Raw genomic sequence first — 15,000 nt, 5'->3', positions numbered from 1 at the left:
CTCTCTCTCTCTCTTCCTTTCATTCAGTACCGTTTGTCTTTTATCCTTCCTTCCCTTTCATTCCTTTTCACTCTTCCCTCCATTTATTTCTTCTTTTGTCTCTCCTTTTGTTTATTTTTGTTTGCTACGTAATTCCATCCTCCTCCTCCTCCTCCTCCTCCTCCTCCTCCTCCTCCTCCTCCTCCTCCTCCTCCTCCTCCTCCTCCACCACGGAGCCCAGGTGTCACATTTTCCTCCACGATAATTTCCCTGGCATCGCTGACGCTGTTACTGCTTAATGCCACACCTGCTGAAGGGAGGAGGAGGAGGAGGAGGAGGAGGAGGAGGAGGAGGAGGAGGAGGAGGAGGAAGGGTAATAGGAAGAGACGGAAAGAAGATTGACGGGAGGTAGGTTGGGAGGGAGGGAGGAAGCAGTATGGATGAGATTGAAATTTGGCTTAAGGAGGAAAGGAGATGAAGGGAAAGGATTGGAGGGAACAGGGAGGGAGAGAGAGAGAGAGAGAGAGAGAGAGAGAGAGAGAGAGAGAGAGAGAGAGAGAGAGAGAGAGACAGACAGGAAAATGAGAAAGTTGAAAAAATAAAGATGCAGCAACAAAATTTAAATATGAACAGAGGAGAGAGAGAGAGAGAGAGAGAGAGAGAGAGAGAGAGAGAGAGGGCTGGAGGAATGGGAAAGGAGATGATAGTAGAGGAAACAGGAAAGAAACAAAGGAGGAAGAAGAGGAAGAGAAAGAGAAGGACTATAGAGGAAGAAAACCAGGTCACGGCGAGTCTTGAAGAAAGAGAGAGGAAGAGAAAAGAAGATAAATCAGTAAAGAAAAAGAAGAAAAAATAAAAGGGAACAAAGAGGGAAATAAGATACAAGAAAAGTAAGGAGAAGGAGGAGTAAAGAGGAAGAGGAAGAGGGCACAGATGAGTCTTAAAACCCACCACACACACCCACTACCTGAGGATCATATTTGGACCAGGTGTGGGTGAGAGAGAGGGAGAGGGAGAGAGAAGGACATTATGAGGTAAAAGGACGTGTGGAGAGGAAGGATTTGGGATGGATTAGTGAGGAGAGGTAATGACAGCCTGATTAGGTGGTGAAGGTGTGAAGGTGAGGTTACCTGTATTACCTGAGATGAGAGGTGAGGCGTGGGATTGGAGGTGTACTGATGGATGAGAGGGAAAAAGGAGGGAAATAAATACAAGCTCATATTCTGAACAACATCGCCGCATTGCTACATTCAGAGACCTGTATTTGAAGTGTGTTGAAGTGACTCAGGGGATTTTATGGTTCTAGTGACGGATTAACGAGATTTCTACAGTATTAACATGACAAACACTCTTGAGAACTCGGCTAATCATCTCCATGGCCTTTGAAAATAGTCGTGGTGTGTGTATGTGAGAGAGAGAGAGAGAGAGAGAGAGAGAGAGAGAGAGAGAGAATATGTAGATGGTATAATTAGAAACGGATCGAGGTTAAGGGATGCGTAAAAAAAAGAAGGAACTCAAAGGGAAAGGAAGGTAAAAAGTGGATGAAGTGGAAGGCTCAGTGGAGGAGGGCACCTGGTGAGTGGAGTGAGTGGATGAGGAGTGATTTGTCCCCGAGATGTAGAGGAATTAGTCAAGCGATGATCATAAGTTAGGTTTGGTCAGGTAAGGTCAGGCGAGGTTAGGTTAGATTAGGTCAAGTTAGGTTAGGTTAGGTTAGGTAAGGTAAGGTGAGGTGAAGTTGGGTTGGGTTGGTTAAGTGTTGGGTTGGGTTAGGTCAGGCTAGGTAAGGTTAGGTTGGGTTAGGTTAGGTTAGGTTAGGTAAGGTTAAGTTAGGTTGGGTTGGTTGAGTGTTGGGTTGGATTAAGGTTGGTTTCAGGATTGGGTATGTTGGGTTAGCTTAGGTTAGGTTAGATGTGAGGCAAGGTTAAGATTAGATTAGTTGAGGTTAGGTTAGTTCAGGTTAGTTTGGTGTAGGATTGGTTAGGTCGGGTTAGGCTAACTCTTTTTGCCTTCCCTTTAATCTCACTATATTAAACAAAGAAGGATTAACATCTATTATATATTAATGAAGCACACTACAAGGCGATGATGGTGATAGGTTAGGTTAGTTTAGTTTTGTTTAATTTTCCCTATCATTTATGTATTACACTAGCAAATAAGAATTAAAAACTATTATATACTAGTAGACCACAAAGCACACTAACCAAGATGCCAGTCACTGTATTGCAAGATAGATGGTTGTAGAATGCGTGCGAGTGTTCATATTATCTGCATCTCCACTATTATGAATACACTAAGCGACATTCTAAAAAGAGAAAAAGAAGAAAGTTATCATAGTTTTACAGGGTATAAGATAAAAATAAAAAATAAGCAAGTTTTCATAATGTGTTTTCTCTTCTTATAACTCGGTCGTATTTGGAAGTTGCACGATCTTGTTGTGTCTCTAATCGTCAACACTGCTTTTGCTGGTTCAAGGAAATGCATTTAAGTTTTATAAAATTTACTTAATTCTATTATTTACATACATTTGCACCATAAAATCTTGTACCAACAACGGAAAACCACGAAAATTTTATCACTTTCCCTTCACTCAAATTCCACCATCCAGTGTCTCAGATTGCCACATTATACGAGCTCTCTCTCTCTCTCTCTCTCTCTCTCTCTCTCTCTCTCTCTCTCTCTCTCTCTCTCTCTCTCTCTCTCTCTCTCTCTCTCTCTCTCGTACCTTGGATTCAAATCGCACTGACTACATTACATACTATAAAAACGGTTCATTATATTGCAGGTTAGAAAGATAGAGGATTATAAATGAGTGCAAGTGTTCACCATGTCTTCTCCCTTGTTATAACTCAGTCCACATTACATGCTAAACAACAAACTATAAGAAAGTAATGCATATATTGCCGGGTAGAAGGTCAGAAGAGTGCAAGTGTTGATCTTAATTCTATCTTCATTTCCTTCACTATAATCCTGATGCCATTTAACCTTTTTCACAGGTAGATTTCTCCGGTGATCTGTAAATTTATCAGCCTTTGTATTTGTGCTTACCTCTTCAATAGCTTCCTAATATCGGGGAAAGAGAATTGAATATACTCTCTCTCTCTCTCTCTCTCTCTCTCTCTCTCTCTCTCTCTCTCTCTCTCTCTCTCTCTCTCTCTCTCTCTCTCGTATATTATCGGGGTATAACCAAGTCAGTTAAAGAGTTAAACATGCCAATCAGATCTCATTTCGTGCCTACAGTTGAGATCTGCGGTATTCTTCTCTCCTCTCTTTCTGTGTCATTGCAAACTTTCACGCTGTTGTATATTAGCGAGTAACCAAGTCGTTGAAAGAGTTGAACATGCCAATCAGATCTTTTTGTGGTTACAGTTGAGTATTTAGTATTCTCTCTCTCTCTCTCTCTCTCTCTCTCTCTCTCTCTCTCTCTCTCTCTCTCTCTCTCTCTCTCTCTCTCTCTCTCTCTCTCTCTCTCTCTCTTTGCAAACTTTCTTTCACTTTTTGTATATTAGCAAGTAATGAAGCCAGTTAAAAAGTTAAACATTCCTATCAGATCTTTTTGTGTTTAAAGTTCTGATCTTTTCACTCCATTTCCTGCATTATGACACACTCAAGGACGTGATCTTATATAGTGTTGTGCTCTCGGTAACATTCCTAACACGCACCTTTCAAATAGTGGCAAACCAGATCGTGTTTATAACCTCATGACATTCACTACTTCAGTACAAACAAGTAAAGGAATTGTTATTTTCTTCCAGTTGGTATTCAGTTTACATTTTATTATTACTATTTCTTAAAACTTGATATGATACTTGTATTGTTATTGTCATTGCAACCTTCACTTCTGTCTTCCTGTTCATCGCCTCACTTCTTCACATTTCACTAAATTATAAGTAAAAGCATAACGATTATTTTTTCTTGTTAGTATTGTGTTTGCTATTTTTCGTTGTCATTATATATCTTTTAAAACTTCACATGTATATTTAGTCTTTTTATTGTAACCTTCACTTCAGTTATCTTTCAGTTTATTCAATTTCCACTCTTCATTGTTATTACTTCTTAAAACCCCGCATGTATAATTTAACCACATTATTGCAATCTTCACCTCAATTTTCCTGCGTAGGTGATTCTCAGAGAGGTCAAGGGGAGAAGAACGACAAACGTTAAAATCACTCCTCAGTAACAACATCTATTTTCCGAAACACTTCCATTCATCTCTTTATAAACTCGCAGTGAGAATTTAACCCACAGTAATCTTCAAATATCATTCCAGCTCACACTCACACATTCACTCCTTCACTTTTTACTCTGAGCCACAGTTCAAGGGCAGGCGCGTAGTAGTATCCTTGTATCGTCGTTTTTCAATAGCGTCCCGGCGTCAGGTATGGGGAGGGCCCGTCTTGCCGTCCACCTGCCCGCCACAGCACAGGTATCCAGCAGGGAACACCTTGGAATGCTGCTGACGTCGCCTTGAAAACAGCAGGGCAGCAGGGGTTAGGGTGTGTGTCTTTGTTGTGCTGACGTGTGTGTGTGTGTGTGTGTGTGTGTGTGTGTGTGTGTGTGTGTGTGTGTGTGTGTGTGTGTGTGTGTTCCAGTGACCCACGGAGCGGCCTGGATGTCTAGTGGCGTAAGTGGGCGAGTGTGTACGTACAGGTAGACGTGTGTGTGTGTGTGTGTGTGTGTGTGTGTGTGTGTGTGTGTGTGTGTGTGTGTGTGTGTGTGTGCACCCAGACCGAGAGTGAGTGAGACGCTTCCCCCTCCGCCCTCCTCCCTCCTCCCTCTATCCCCCTTCTTTCTTACCGCCCTACCCCGCCTCCTCTCTCCCTCCCGCCCTGCCTCCCTCCGCCCCTCTCGAGAAACTTGCGGGTTGAGGCGAGCGCAGTCAGTAGTATGCGGCAGGACGCTAGCGGGTGTGCGCGCGGCCGCGTCCTCGCTCTTTAAACCACCCTCCTGTGTCTTCCATGGCTCCTCCTACGCCCTACCACGCCCACTCGCCCACACCCGCCCATCCCACGCTCCTGAGCCCCGTGTGATCCCGTGTAGCAAAGAGGAGTGCCGTAGGGTAGTGTTTGGAACCCGCGCCGTTTGCAGGGAGTGGAAGGCGAGGCTGGTGAGCGCGGCGGCGTTCTTGACTGCCTCGGCTTTATTTTGGCAAGGCGTCTTGGTTGTGGTGGTGATCAGTGCGCGCAGATCACGTCCAGTGTGTGCGTTTGTGTGTGGTTCTCCCTCCTTGTGTGTGTGCGTGGCGGCAGTGGTGGTGGTGGAGCGGTTGGTGGTGGTGGTAGTCACGACAACACCAGCCTCTGTGAAGGGAGTGTGTGGCTGCGGTGGTGGTGGTGGTGGTGGTGTGGTGGGTGTTGTAGTGTGGAGCAGCCGCCAGTCGAGGTGTAGCCCCATGGGATCTGAGGAGAGTGGCAGGAGTGGCCTGGGGTAACAAGACTGCTGGTGCTGGCGGGGAGAGCAGGAGGAGTGGTGGTAGTGGTGGCGGCCAGGTAGGAATGGCGGGAGGACAGCCAAGAGACGTTTGCTACCCAAGACTAAGGATGGGCTAGCACACTCACTCCCAGCGCTACAGACTCATCCCTTGCCCCAGCACCTCACCCTCCCAGGCTAGTCCGTGGCTACCCTCACCTAGCCCGGGGCCTAGCTAGCCGCCAGCACAGCTCCCCCCCTTCACTCCCACCGTCCTCAAGCATGAAGATGGAAAATGGAGAGGCTGGGGCGGACGCTCAGGTAAATGCTCATAAACAGGTGGCGCTTCCTCGGGTTCCCAGGTAGTGGAAGGTGGTCATTATGTTTTGGTACAGGTGTTAGGCGAGGCCCACGCGGCAATTACTCACCGGCGGGCCTAGACGGGAGGCCTAGGCAACCCTTGATAAATGTAAGGCAGGATGACCGAATATATTGTTTTAGTTGACCTGAGGGAAGGATGAACGAGTATTACAGAGGCGGCGGCGGCGGTGGTGATGGTGGTGGTAGTGGTTCTAGGGATGAATGGGTAAATATAGAGGCAGGGAAGTAGAAGGCTGATCTCGCTGTTGGTGGAGAGAAGGGAAGGTGATGGAGGAGGCTGCGTGGAATGCCCAGGCAGGTGTGTTAATGAGGCGTGGGACAGGCCAAGTCAGGGGTGAGAGATAAGCTTGTTACAGGTGTGTGCCGGGACAGGTGTGTGACAAGGAGTGTAAGGGTGTTGATAAGACAGTGTGTGTGTGTGTGTGTGTGTGTGTGTGTGTGTGTGTGTGTGTGTGTGTGTGTGTGGAGGAAAGGACAGGCAGTAAACCCAAAACCGGTATAAGAAGCATTGAAGAAAAAAATAGGAGGAAGGGACAAGAAGTGTGTGTGTGTGTGTGTGTGTGTGTGCGTGTGCGTGTGCGTGTGCGTGTGCGTATAGCGGCTGTAGAGTAGAGGAAAGGATGCACAGTAAACCAGTCAGACCAAACAGGTATAAGAAACACAAGACGAGGAAAAAATAACGATAAAAGTGGAAGTAACGAGAAGAGAACACGGTCAGCTATTCAAGTCCAACGTTTGCAAGGGAGTTTGGAAAGGAGGGAAAAAATGTTCACTGGGGGAGGAGCAATTCCCTCAGGCTTCCGGTAGAGAGAGAGAGAGAGAGAGAGAGAGAGAGAGGTGCCTACAGCTTTTGGAGAAAATGCTACGCTCAGATGGAAAGATTGATTGCACCCAACTGAAACTCTCTCTCTCTCTCTCTCTCTCTCTCTCTCTCTCTCTCTCTCTCTCTCTCTCTCTCAATTTTACAAGTTCTACTACTACTACTACTACTACTACTACTACTACTACTACTACTACATCATCATCATCATCATAATATAATTACTTTCTTCTTCTTCTTCTTCTTCTTCTTCTTCTTCTTCTTCTTCTTCTTCTTCTTCTTCTTCTTCTTCGTTTTCGTCTTCTTCCACCTCCTCCATTTTCTCTCTCCATATTTTACCTCCTCCATATTTCCATTCCTTCCCACCTCCTCCCATTACCCTTTTTCCCTCTTCTCTTCATCCGCCTTCTCCTCCTCCTCCTCCTCCTCCTCCTCCTCCTCCTCCTCCTCCTCCTCCTCCTCCTCCTCTTCCTCTTCCTCACCACTATTCTTTATATAATGTCTGCTTGCATCACATCCTCCTCCTCCTCCTCCTCCTCCTCCATGTAAAGGTGTGCAACATATCTTTTACATATCTCTTTAGACTTTCTTTTTCTTTCTTTCTTTTTCTCCATTTTCCTCTCAGCATTACTTTCACACACTGCTTGCTCTCCTAATTGCCTCTCTCTCTCTCTCTCTCTCTCTCTCTCTCTCTCTCTCTCTCTCTCTCTCTCTCTCTCTCTCTCTCTCTCTCTCTCTCTCTCTCTCTCTCTCTCTCTCTCTCCCTACATTCCTTATTCTTCCCCATAAGTTTTTTGTTTCCTTTGGTGGTGGTGATGGTGGTGGTGGTGATGGTGGTGATGATGGTGGTGGTGAAGAAGTATCAATTGTCAAAGGAATGTTTTATATGAAGTAATAGAAAAATCTCTCTCTCTCTCTCTCTCTCTCTCTCTCTCTCTCTCTCTCTCTCTCTCTCTCTCTCTCTCTCTCTCTCTCTCTCTCTCTCGTGCATTATTCACTTTACATATTCCACACACTCATGTATTTTTCTCAGGCTGAAAATGTAATGTGTGTGTGTGTGTGTGTGTGTGTCTTTGTCAGAGAGAGAGAGAGAGAGAGAGAGAGAGAGAGAGAGAGAGAGAGCCTTTCTGTCTGTTTGTCTGTCTCATTTTCTCTGTATGTTTGATCTCTCTCTCTCTCTCTCTCTCTCTCTCTCTCTCTCTCTCTCTCTCTCTCTCAAGTAGTGAGTGATTCTCGTGATGGACAGGTACAGTCATCAACCTGTGAGAGAGAGAGAGAGAGAGAGAAGAGAGAGAATCCATCATCTCTCCATGTTTCTCTCCATCCTTCTCTCCATATTCTTTGGGCGTTACACTCCGAATATGCTCTCTCTCTCTCTCTCTCTCTCTCTCTCTCTCTCTCTCTCTCTCTCTCTCTCTCTCTCTCTCTCTCTCTCTCTCTCTCTCTCTCCTCTCCTCTCCTCTCCTTCCATACAAAGTTTTTCTTCCACGCAACCTTTGCACACTCATTGACACGCAGCCCTTGTTCTCCTCCTCCTCCTCCTCCTCCTCCTCCTCCTCCTCCTCCTCCTCCTCCTCCTCCTCCTCCTTCTTCTCCGCCTCGTCCTCTTCATCATCATCATGTAAGGCACAGTAAAATGAAGATGAAAGGCAGGAGTATAGAAGGGATGCCGCTGACCTCCTCCTCCTCCTCCTCCTCCTCCTCCTCCTCCTCCTCCTCCTCCTCCTCCTCCCTATCGCTTTCCTCCAAATGGTGAGGCACAAAATCAAGTCTTCCGGAAATATTTCTCTTCACAGTCACTCACCCAGTCTCTCTCTCTCTCTCTCTCTCTCTCTCTCTCTCTCTCTCTCTCTCTCTCTCTCTCTCTCTCTCTCTCTCTCTCTCTCTCTCTCTCTCTCTCTCTCTCTCTCTCTCTCTCTCTCTCTCTCTCAAGAAGAAAATGGAGATGAGTTGGAAGGAAATAGGAGAATTAGAAAGGAGATGAAAAAAGTAATTATGGACAGGGAGAGTGTGATGAAGTGGAGAAGTGGAGAGGAGATGAGTGGAGGTGAGTGAGGAGAGATGGAAGAGTACTGAAGGAGAGATGTGGAGATTTGAAGGTGATAAGAGGAACTGAGAGTGGTGGAAGTGAGTGGAGGACGGAGATAAAAAAGAAGAATGAAAACTACTACTACTACTACTACTAATAATAATAATAATGATACTACTACTACTAATAATAATGATAATGATAGTGTGAAAAAGATTAGACAGGTGATAATTTTCCATCCAGGTGTATGAGAAGGATTAATTTTAGGTACCTGCCGTATTGACTTCCCTGGCAATTGACTTAAAGATGGCAGACTTTTGGGCGCTGGGAAAAATATTGATTGATCCTTAATAGAAAGAAAAATGTATAATCTCATACTCAATAAAAAAAAAGGCTTAGGTTTATTTGTTTCGTGACTAGAAAAATCTTTAAAGAGAATACATAACGAAAAACACAATCTCTGAATTAAAAAAAGCAGTGTAGTTTTATTCGCTTCGTAATTGATTAAAAATGCTGATTCATCCTTGGTAATGGAAAAGAAATCAATATACAAACTCTTAAAGAAAAAAAAAAAGTCATTCATCCTTAACCTGTCCAGTACCATGACACGTTTTTATATCTATTCTACTTACTATTTGGTGATTTGATAGAGCTTCAGAAACTTTTGTCGGGATTGAAATAATGAAGACTGGCTATTAAGCTTCTGACCCCCATAAACCCTTCATAATTTGAATAAAATCGTCTAATTATACCCAAAACTCATGGTAAAAATGCGTCATAGTACAGAAGGGTTAATGATAAAAAAAAAACGATATCTTCATGAAACAGATCAATAATTTAGGTTTATTTAGCTCGTGATTATGAGGAACAATCCACAAGAGCCGCGTAGCATTCATGTCATAGCAAGTCAGTTCATGTCCAGCTTGGAACTCACAGTACACATCTCTGCCTTGCCTTACTCATTGTGGAAGAGGATTTAGAATAGTGAATGAAAAGAATAGAGTACTTGGAAGGTTTTAGAATTGTGAAAGGGAAAAAAAAAAAACAGGTGACTTAGAATTAAAAGAATGGAAAACTTAGTAGATTTAAGAATAGTGAATGAAAAGAATGGAGAATTTGAAAGGTTTTAAAATTGTGAATGAAAAAGAACAGGTAACTTAGAAAGAAAAGAATGAAGATTTAGATTTTAGAATAGTGAATGAAAAGAAAGGAGAAACTTAGAAGATTTTAGAATAGTGAATGAAAAGAATAGGTAACAGAGAAAAGGATAGAGGAATGCAAGTAAACGATAATAGAAAAAAGGAAAATAATGGAAGCAAAATGGAAGGAAACTAATGGGAAACTGAGAAAACATTGGGATGATACGAGTTAAAAGTTAATAAGGCATAAAAATAATAGGTAGGAAAAGGAAGCAACGAATAGGAAATGATAATAATGGGGAACTTAGAAAACAATGAAAATGATACGAGTAAAAGAAGATAGATGAAATAATAATGACGAAATAAATGGAAATAGAGAATAAAAGTAATGGAGGAGGTTAAAGTAGTAGATAGGAAGGATAGTAGAAGATAGGAAGAATGAGAGGACAAGGAAATAAATAGATAGGTGATTTTATATTTAGCTATTTAAACACCCTAGAGAGATGTTCTTATTTTTGTTTTTCCTTTGTATTCCTTTGTATCTCCTCTTTCTCTCTCTCTCTCTCTCTCTCTCTCTCTCTCTCTCTCTCTCTCTCTCTCTCTCTCTCTCTCTCTCTCTCTCTCTCTTCTCTTCCCTCTTCTCTTTCTTCTCGTGTTCTCCATTTCTCTCCATTCTTGTCTCCTCTCTTTTCTTCTTGCACTTTCCTCTCTCCCTTCTTCATCTTTTCCTGTTTCCTCTCGTTTCCCTCTTCCTTTCCACTCACGGCTCTTGAAACTTTTACTCTCTCTCTCTCTCTCTCTCTCTCTCTCTCTCTCTCTCTCTCTCTCTCTCTCTCTCTCTCTCTCTCTCTCTCTCTCTCTCTCTCTCTCTCTCTCTCGAAATTGCGACGTGTTTCTTTTAAATCTACGTAGTTATTGCTCTCTCTCTCTCTCTCTCTCTCTCTCTCTCTCTCTCTCTCTCTCTCTCTCTCTCTCTCTCTCTCTCTCTCTCTCATCAGCTCCTCCTCCTCCTCCTCCTCCTCCTCCTCCTCCTCCTCCTCCTCCTCCTCCTCCTCCTCCTCCTCCTCCTCTACCTATCTTCTCTCCCTTCTCCTCCTGTTTTTACTTTTTCTCACGCAACACAAAGCACGTCGGGAGGGAGGAGGAGGAGGAGGAGGAGGAGGAGGAGGTGGTGGTGGTGGTGGTGGTGGTGGTGGTGGTGGTGGTGGTAGTTAAGGGTGTGGTAGGAAAGTGGAATAGTCTTGTGTGTGTGTGTGTGTGTGTGTGTGTGTGTGTGTGTGTGTGTGTGTGTTTACGTACGTGCGTGCGTGAGTGCGTGAGTGAGTGATCGTGACTTCGCATGGATCAGTGTGGCGCCTGATTTAGACATGCCTCTCTCTCTCTCTCTCTCTCTCTCTCTCTCTCTCTCTCTCTCTCTCTCTCTCTCTCTCTCTCTCTCTCTCTCTCTCTCTCTCTTCTATATTGTTGTCTGTATGTCTGTCTGTAATATATGTATGTATGTATGTATGTATGTATGTATGTATAGGCAATAGACAACATAACATTGCATAGTATCATTCATTGGCTTTGTGTATGTCACCCTTTCATTCTCTCTCTCTCTCTCTCTCTCTCTCTCTCTCTCTCTCTCTCTCTCTCTCTCTCTCTCTCTCTCTCTCTCTCTCTCTCTCTCTCTCTCTCTCTCTCGTGTCTGTCTGTCTGTCTACCTGTCCATGTATCTGTCCGGCTGTCAACCTGTCTGCCGCGGGGGACAATGAGAGAGAGAGAGAGAGAGAGAGAGAGAGAGAGAGAGAGAGAGAGAGAGAGAGACCGCACTTACACACACTAATACCATACGTCTAAAGTAAACTGCCTTGTATATATTTTTAACATACTCTTCTCTACCACTTGAAGAACTGAAGGAGGAATAGACTGAAGGAGGAGCTGAAGAGGAGGAGGAGGAGAAAGAGGAGGAGGAGGAGAAGGAGGAGGATAAGTAGAAGAGAAAGTGATGATGAGGAAGAGAAGAGTGGCTAAGAAGAAGGAACTAGAAAGAAAAGAAATGAAGATGGAAGGGAAGGATTGGAAGAATGAAAAAGGAGAGCAAGGGAAGGTCATGGGGAAGGAGGAGTGATAGGAGGAGTAATGAAGAAGAAGAAGAAGAGGAGGAGGATGTTGGTGAAGAAGGTTTTAATGTGTGGGAAAATCTCATTGTGTTTGTTGATGTAAGGGTAGTGAAGGGAGGAAGAGGAGGAGGAGGAGGAGGAGGAGTGGATGGAAGAAAAAATAAGGAGGATAAAAATGAAGAGTTTAGAAGACAAAGTGGAAGTGTTTTGGAGGGAATTATGAAGAGAAATAGGAGAGAGAGAGAGAGAGAGAGAGAGAGAGAGAGAGAGAGAGAGAGAGAGAGAGATTATACGGGATTATCAGGAATTACATTACATCTACACAGGTAGGAGTGTAATTAATCCTTGTGATGTTATTTCCTTCACATTCTCTCCTCCTTAATTATTTATTCATTGTTCTCTTTCCCCTTTGTTTTTGTTGACATGTGAGCCTTTTGAAATAATAAACCTACTACTACTACTACTACTACTACTACTACTACTACAACTTGTTCTTGTTCATGTTCATCATCATCATCATCATCATCATCATCATCATCATCATCATCTTCTTCTTCTTCTTCTTCTTCTTCTTCTTCTTCTTCTTCTTCTTCTTCTTCTTCTTCTTCTTCTTCTTCTTCTTCTTCTTCTTCTTCTTCTTCTTCTTCTTCTTCTTCTTCTTCTACTACTACTACTACTACTACTACTACTACTACTACTACTACTACTACTATATATTATTGAGTTTCTATGGTGGTAGTGGCAGTAACAGCAGCAGCAGCAGCAGCAGCAGCAGCAGCAATAGCAGTAGCAGTAGCAGTAGTAGTAGCAGAATGGCGTGGAAGAGAAGAGAAATTAGATGGGAAGAAGGAGTAGTAGTAGTAGTAGTAGTAGTAGTAGTAGGAGGAGGAGGAGGAGGAGGAGGAGGAGGAGGAGGAGGAGGAGGAGCAGCAGCAGCAAAAGCGTATTTTAAATGGGAGAGAGAGAGAGAGAGAGAGAGAGAGAGAGAGAGAGAGAGAGAGAGAGGGGAGGTACACATATTCTTTTCAAAATCTAATGGAGAGGGGAAAAATAGAGTAAGAGGAGGAAAAATGTAGTGGGGGGGAGGGGAGAGGAAGGGGAGAAGAGGGAAGGAAATAAGGGAGGGGGGAGGAGGCAGCGCTTATGTTCCTCTTTAAGAATCTGAGAGAGAGAGAGAGAGAGAGAGAGAGAGAGAGAGTGGATTTGAATAGCTTTTACATTTTTTAGACTTGTATTTACTTTTTCGCATTGAATATAAGTATCGTACCTCTCCTCCCCCTACCCCCTCTCTCTCTCTCTCTCTCTCTCTCTCTCTCTCTCTCTCTCTCTCTCTCTCTCTCTCTCTCTCTCTCTCTCTCTCGGCAGGTGTGCTCGTCTTAATTAACACAAAAACATTCTTTCCTGTTAGTAAAGAAATAAATTTGAACGAAAAATTATCTGAGAGAGAGAGAGAGAGAGAGAGAGAGAGAGAGAGGATGGGGTATCAGGAGGGCGGATGTGGGTTTGGGTGACAACTGGTGGGTATGGATATTGTGGATATACGGGTGTGGTGGTGGTGGTGGTGGTGGTGGTAGTGGTGGTCGTGGTGGTGGTGGTGATGGTGTTGAAATTTCAGAGTAAGAGTTAAAAGTAAGTGACGAAGCGTGAATGACCGGTATTGAGAGAGAGAGAGAGAGAGAGAGAGAGAGAGAGAGAGAACACACATAGTGGATGGTTGAGTCAGAGATCGAGTTACTGTCACAAACTGAGGCTCTCTGTCCTCTCTCTCTCTCTCTCTCTCTCTCTCTCTCTCTCTCTCTCTCTCTCTCTCTCTCTCTCTCTCTCGTGTCGCTGTCAGACCTCCCTTTCCCCCTGTCTCTGTACCGTCTTTCCCTGACATTCCATTACCCTTTACTCTCCCCTCTTTTCTCTCCTCTCCCTCCCTCCCCTGCCAGTTCGAACCCTTCTTCACCCTCCCTTACCCTCCCCTTCCCTCCCAACCGTCCTTCCCCTCCTCCCCACCTTCCCCAACCCTGAAATAGCCCAGAGCAATTTTCAGGGTGAACAAAGAAGCACTTGGGGAGATAAGTCGATTTGGGGACTACTGGACAAGGAGGAGGAGGAGGAGGAGGAGGAGGAGGAGGAGGAGGAGGAGGAGGAGGAGTCACTTGTTTCCTAATAATTCCGTTGATGAAGCGAATTGTAGTCTGTAGTTTTTTTGCACTCTCTCTCTCTCTCTCTCTCTCTCTCTCTCTCTCTCTCTCTCTCTCTCTCTCTCTCTCTCTCTCTCTCTCTCTCTCTCTCTCTCTACGGACATTTGATGCGTCTTATGGATTTCTTTACCCAGCTGTGTGTGTGTGTGTGTGTGTGTGTGTGTGTGTGTGTGTGTGTGTGTGTGTGTGTGTGTGTGTGTGTGTGTCACTGGTTAAAATGGGAGTTTACGGTAACGATGCCTTAATGGGTCACCTGCTGGGTTAATAACACCTGTAGTAAATGAAGTAGTAGTTGTGGTAGTGGTAGGTGGAGGAGGAGGAGGAGGAGGAGGAGGAGGAGGAGGAGAATAGGGAGGGAAATGTAGTAACAGCAGTAAAGTTATGTTGTAAAAATGAGTTAGTTGTAGTAGTAGTAGTAGTAGTAGTAGTAGTAGTAGTAGTAGTAGTAGCAGCAGCAGCAGCAGCAGCAGCAGTAGCAGGAAAAGAACAATACGAACATTAATAATAAATGATAAGAGGGAGAATGAAGAGAAACACACACACACACACACACACACACACACACACACACACACACACACACACACACACACACACACACACACACACACACACACATACAGAGAGAGAGAGAGAGAGAGAGAGAGAGAGAGAGAGAGAGAGAGAGTCAAACCCAACCCCCGTTACCTGGCTTGCTCATCACCATTACCTGTAAAGAGATGCAATGCTAACGTTAGCGGAAATCCATAGGGGACGGGGAGCGCTAAAAAGAGCGGGCAGTGTAAGCAAGAAGAAGGATAAGAGAGAAGGGTGGAAGAGAAATTGTTGTAAATTAAACTAGGAGAGGAAAAAGAAGGGAAGGGAAATATTGTAGTAATTATTTTTATTGTAGATAGAAGAAGAATGCAATAAAGTAAAGGAGAGGAGGGGGAGATAATAGTAATGCAAT

The 15,000-nt window shown here is 44.2% G+C and overlaps 1 protein-coding gene across 20 annotated transcripts in view; it reads left to right on the top strand.

Moving 5' to 3' along the window:
• The window catches only part of LOC123508378 (tight junction protein ZO-1-like), a 206,367-nt gene that overhangs the window by 103,478 nt on the left and 87,889 nt on the right, over positions 1-15,000 (top strand). For 2 of the 20 annotated variants that reach the window (XM_045262079.1, XM_045262078.1), the window contains exon 1: positions 4,855-5,709. The exons of the other annotated variants lie outside the window; for them this stretch is intronic. In XM_045262079.1, coding sequence (XP_045118014.1) covers positions 5,671-5,709 — 39 coding nt within the window. In that variant the 5' untranslated portion in view covers positions 4,855-5,670. Of the gene's footprint in view, positions 1-4,854; positions 5,710-15,000 lie in introns of those variants that run through there. 20 annotated transcript variants of the gene reach the window in all.

The sequence above is a fragment of the Portunus trituberculatus genome, chromosome 24, assembly GCF_017591435.1.
Source record: "Portunus trituberculatus isolate SZX2019 chromosome 24, ASM1759143v1, whole genome shotgun sequence".
NCBI classification, from domain to species: Eukaryota; Metazoa; Arthropoda; class Malacostraca; order Decapoda; family Portunidae; genus Portunus; species Portunus trituberculatus.
Note: the sequence above shows the minus strand (reverse complement) of the source record. Positions and strands in the feature narration are given on the sequence as shown.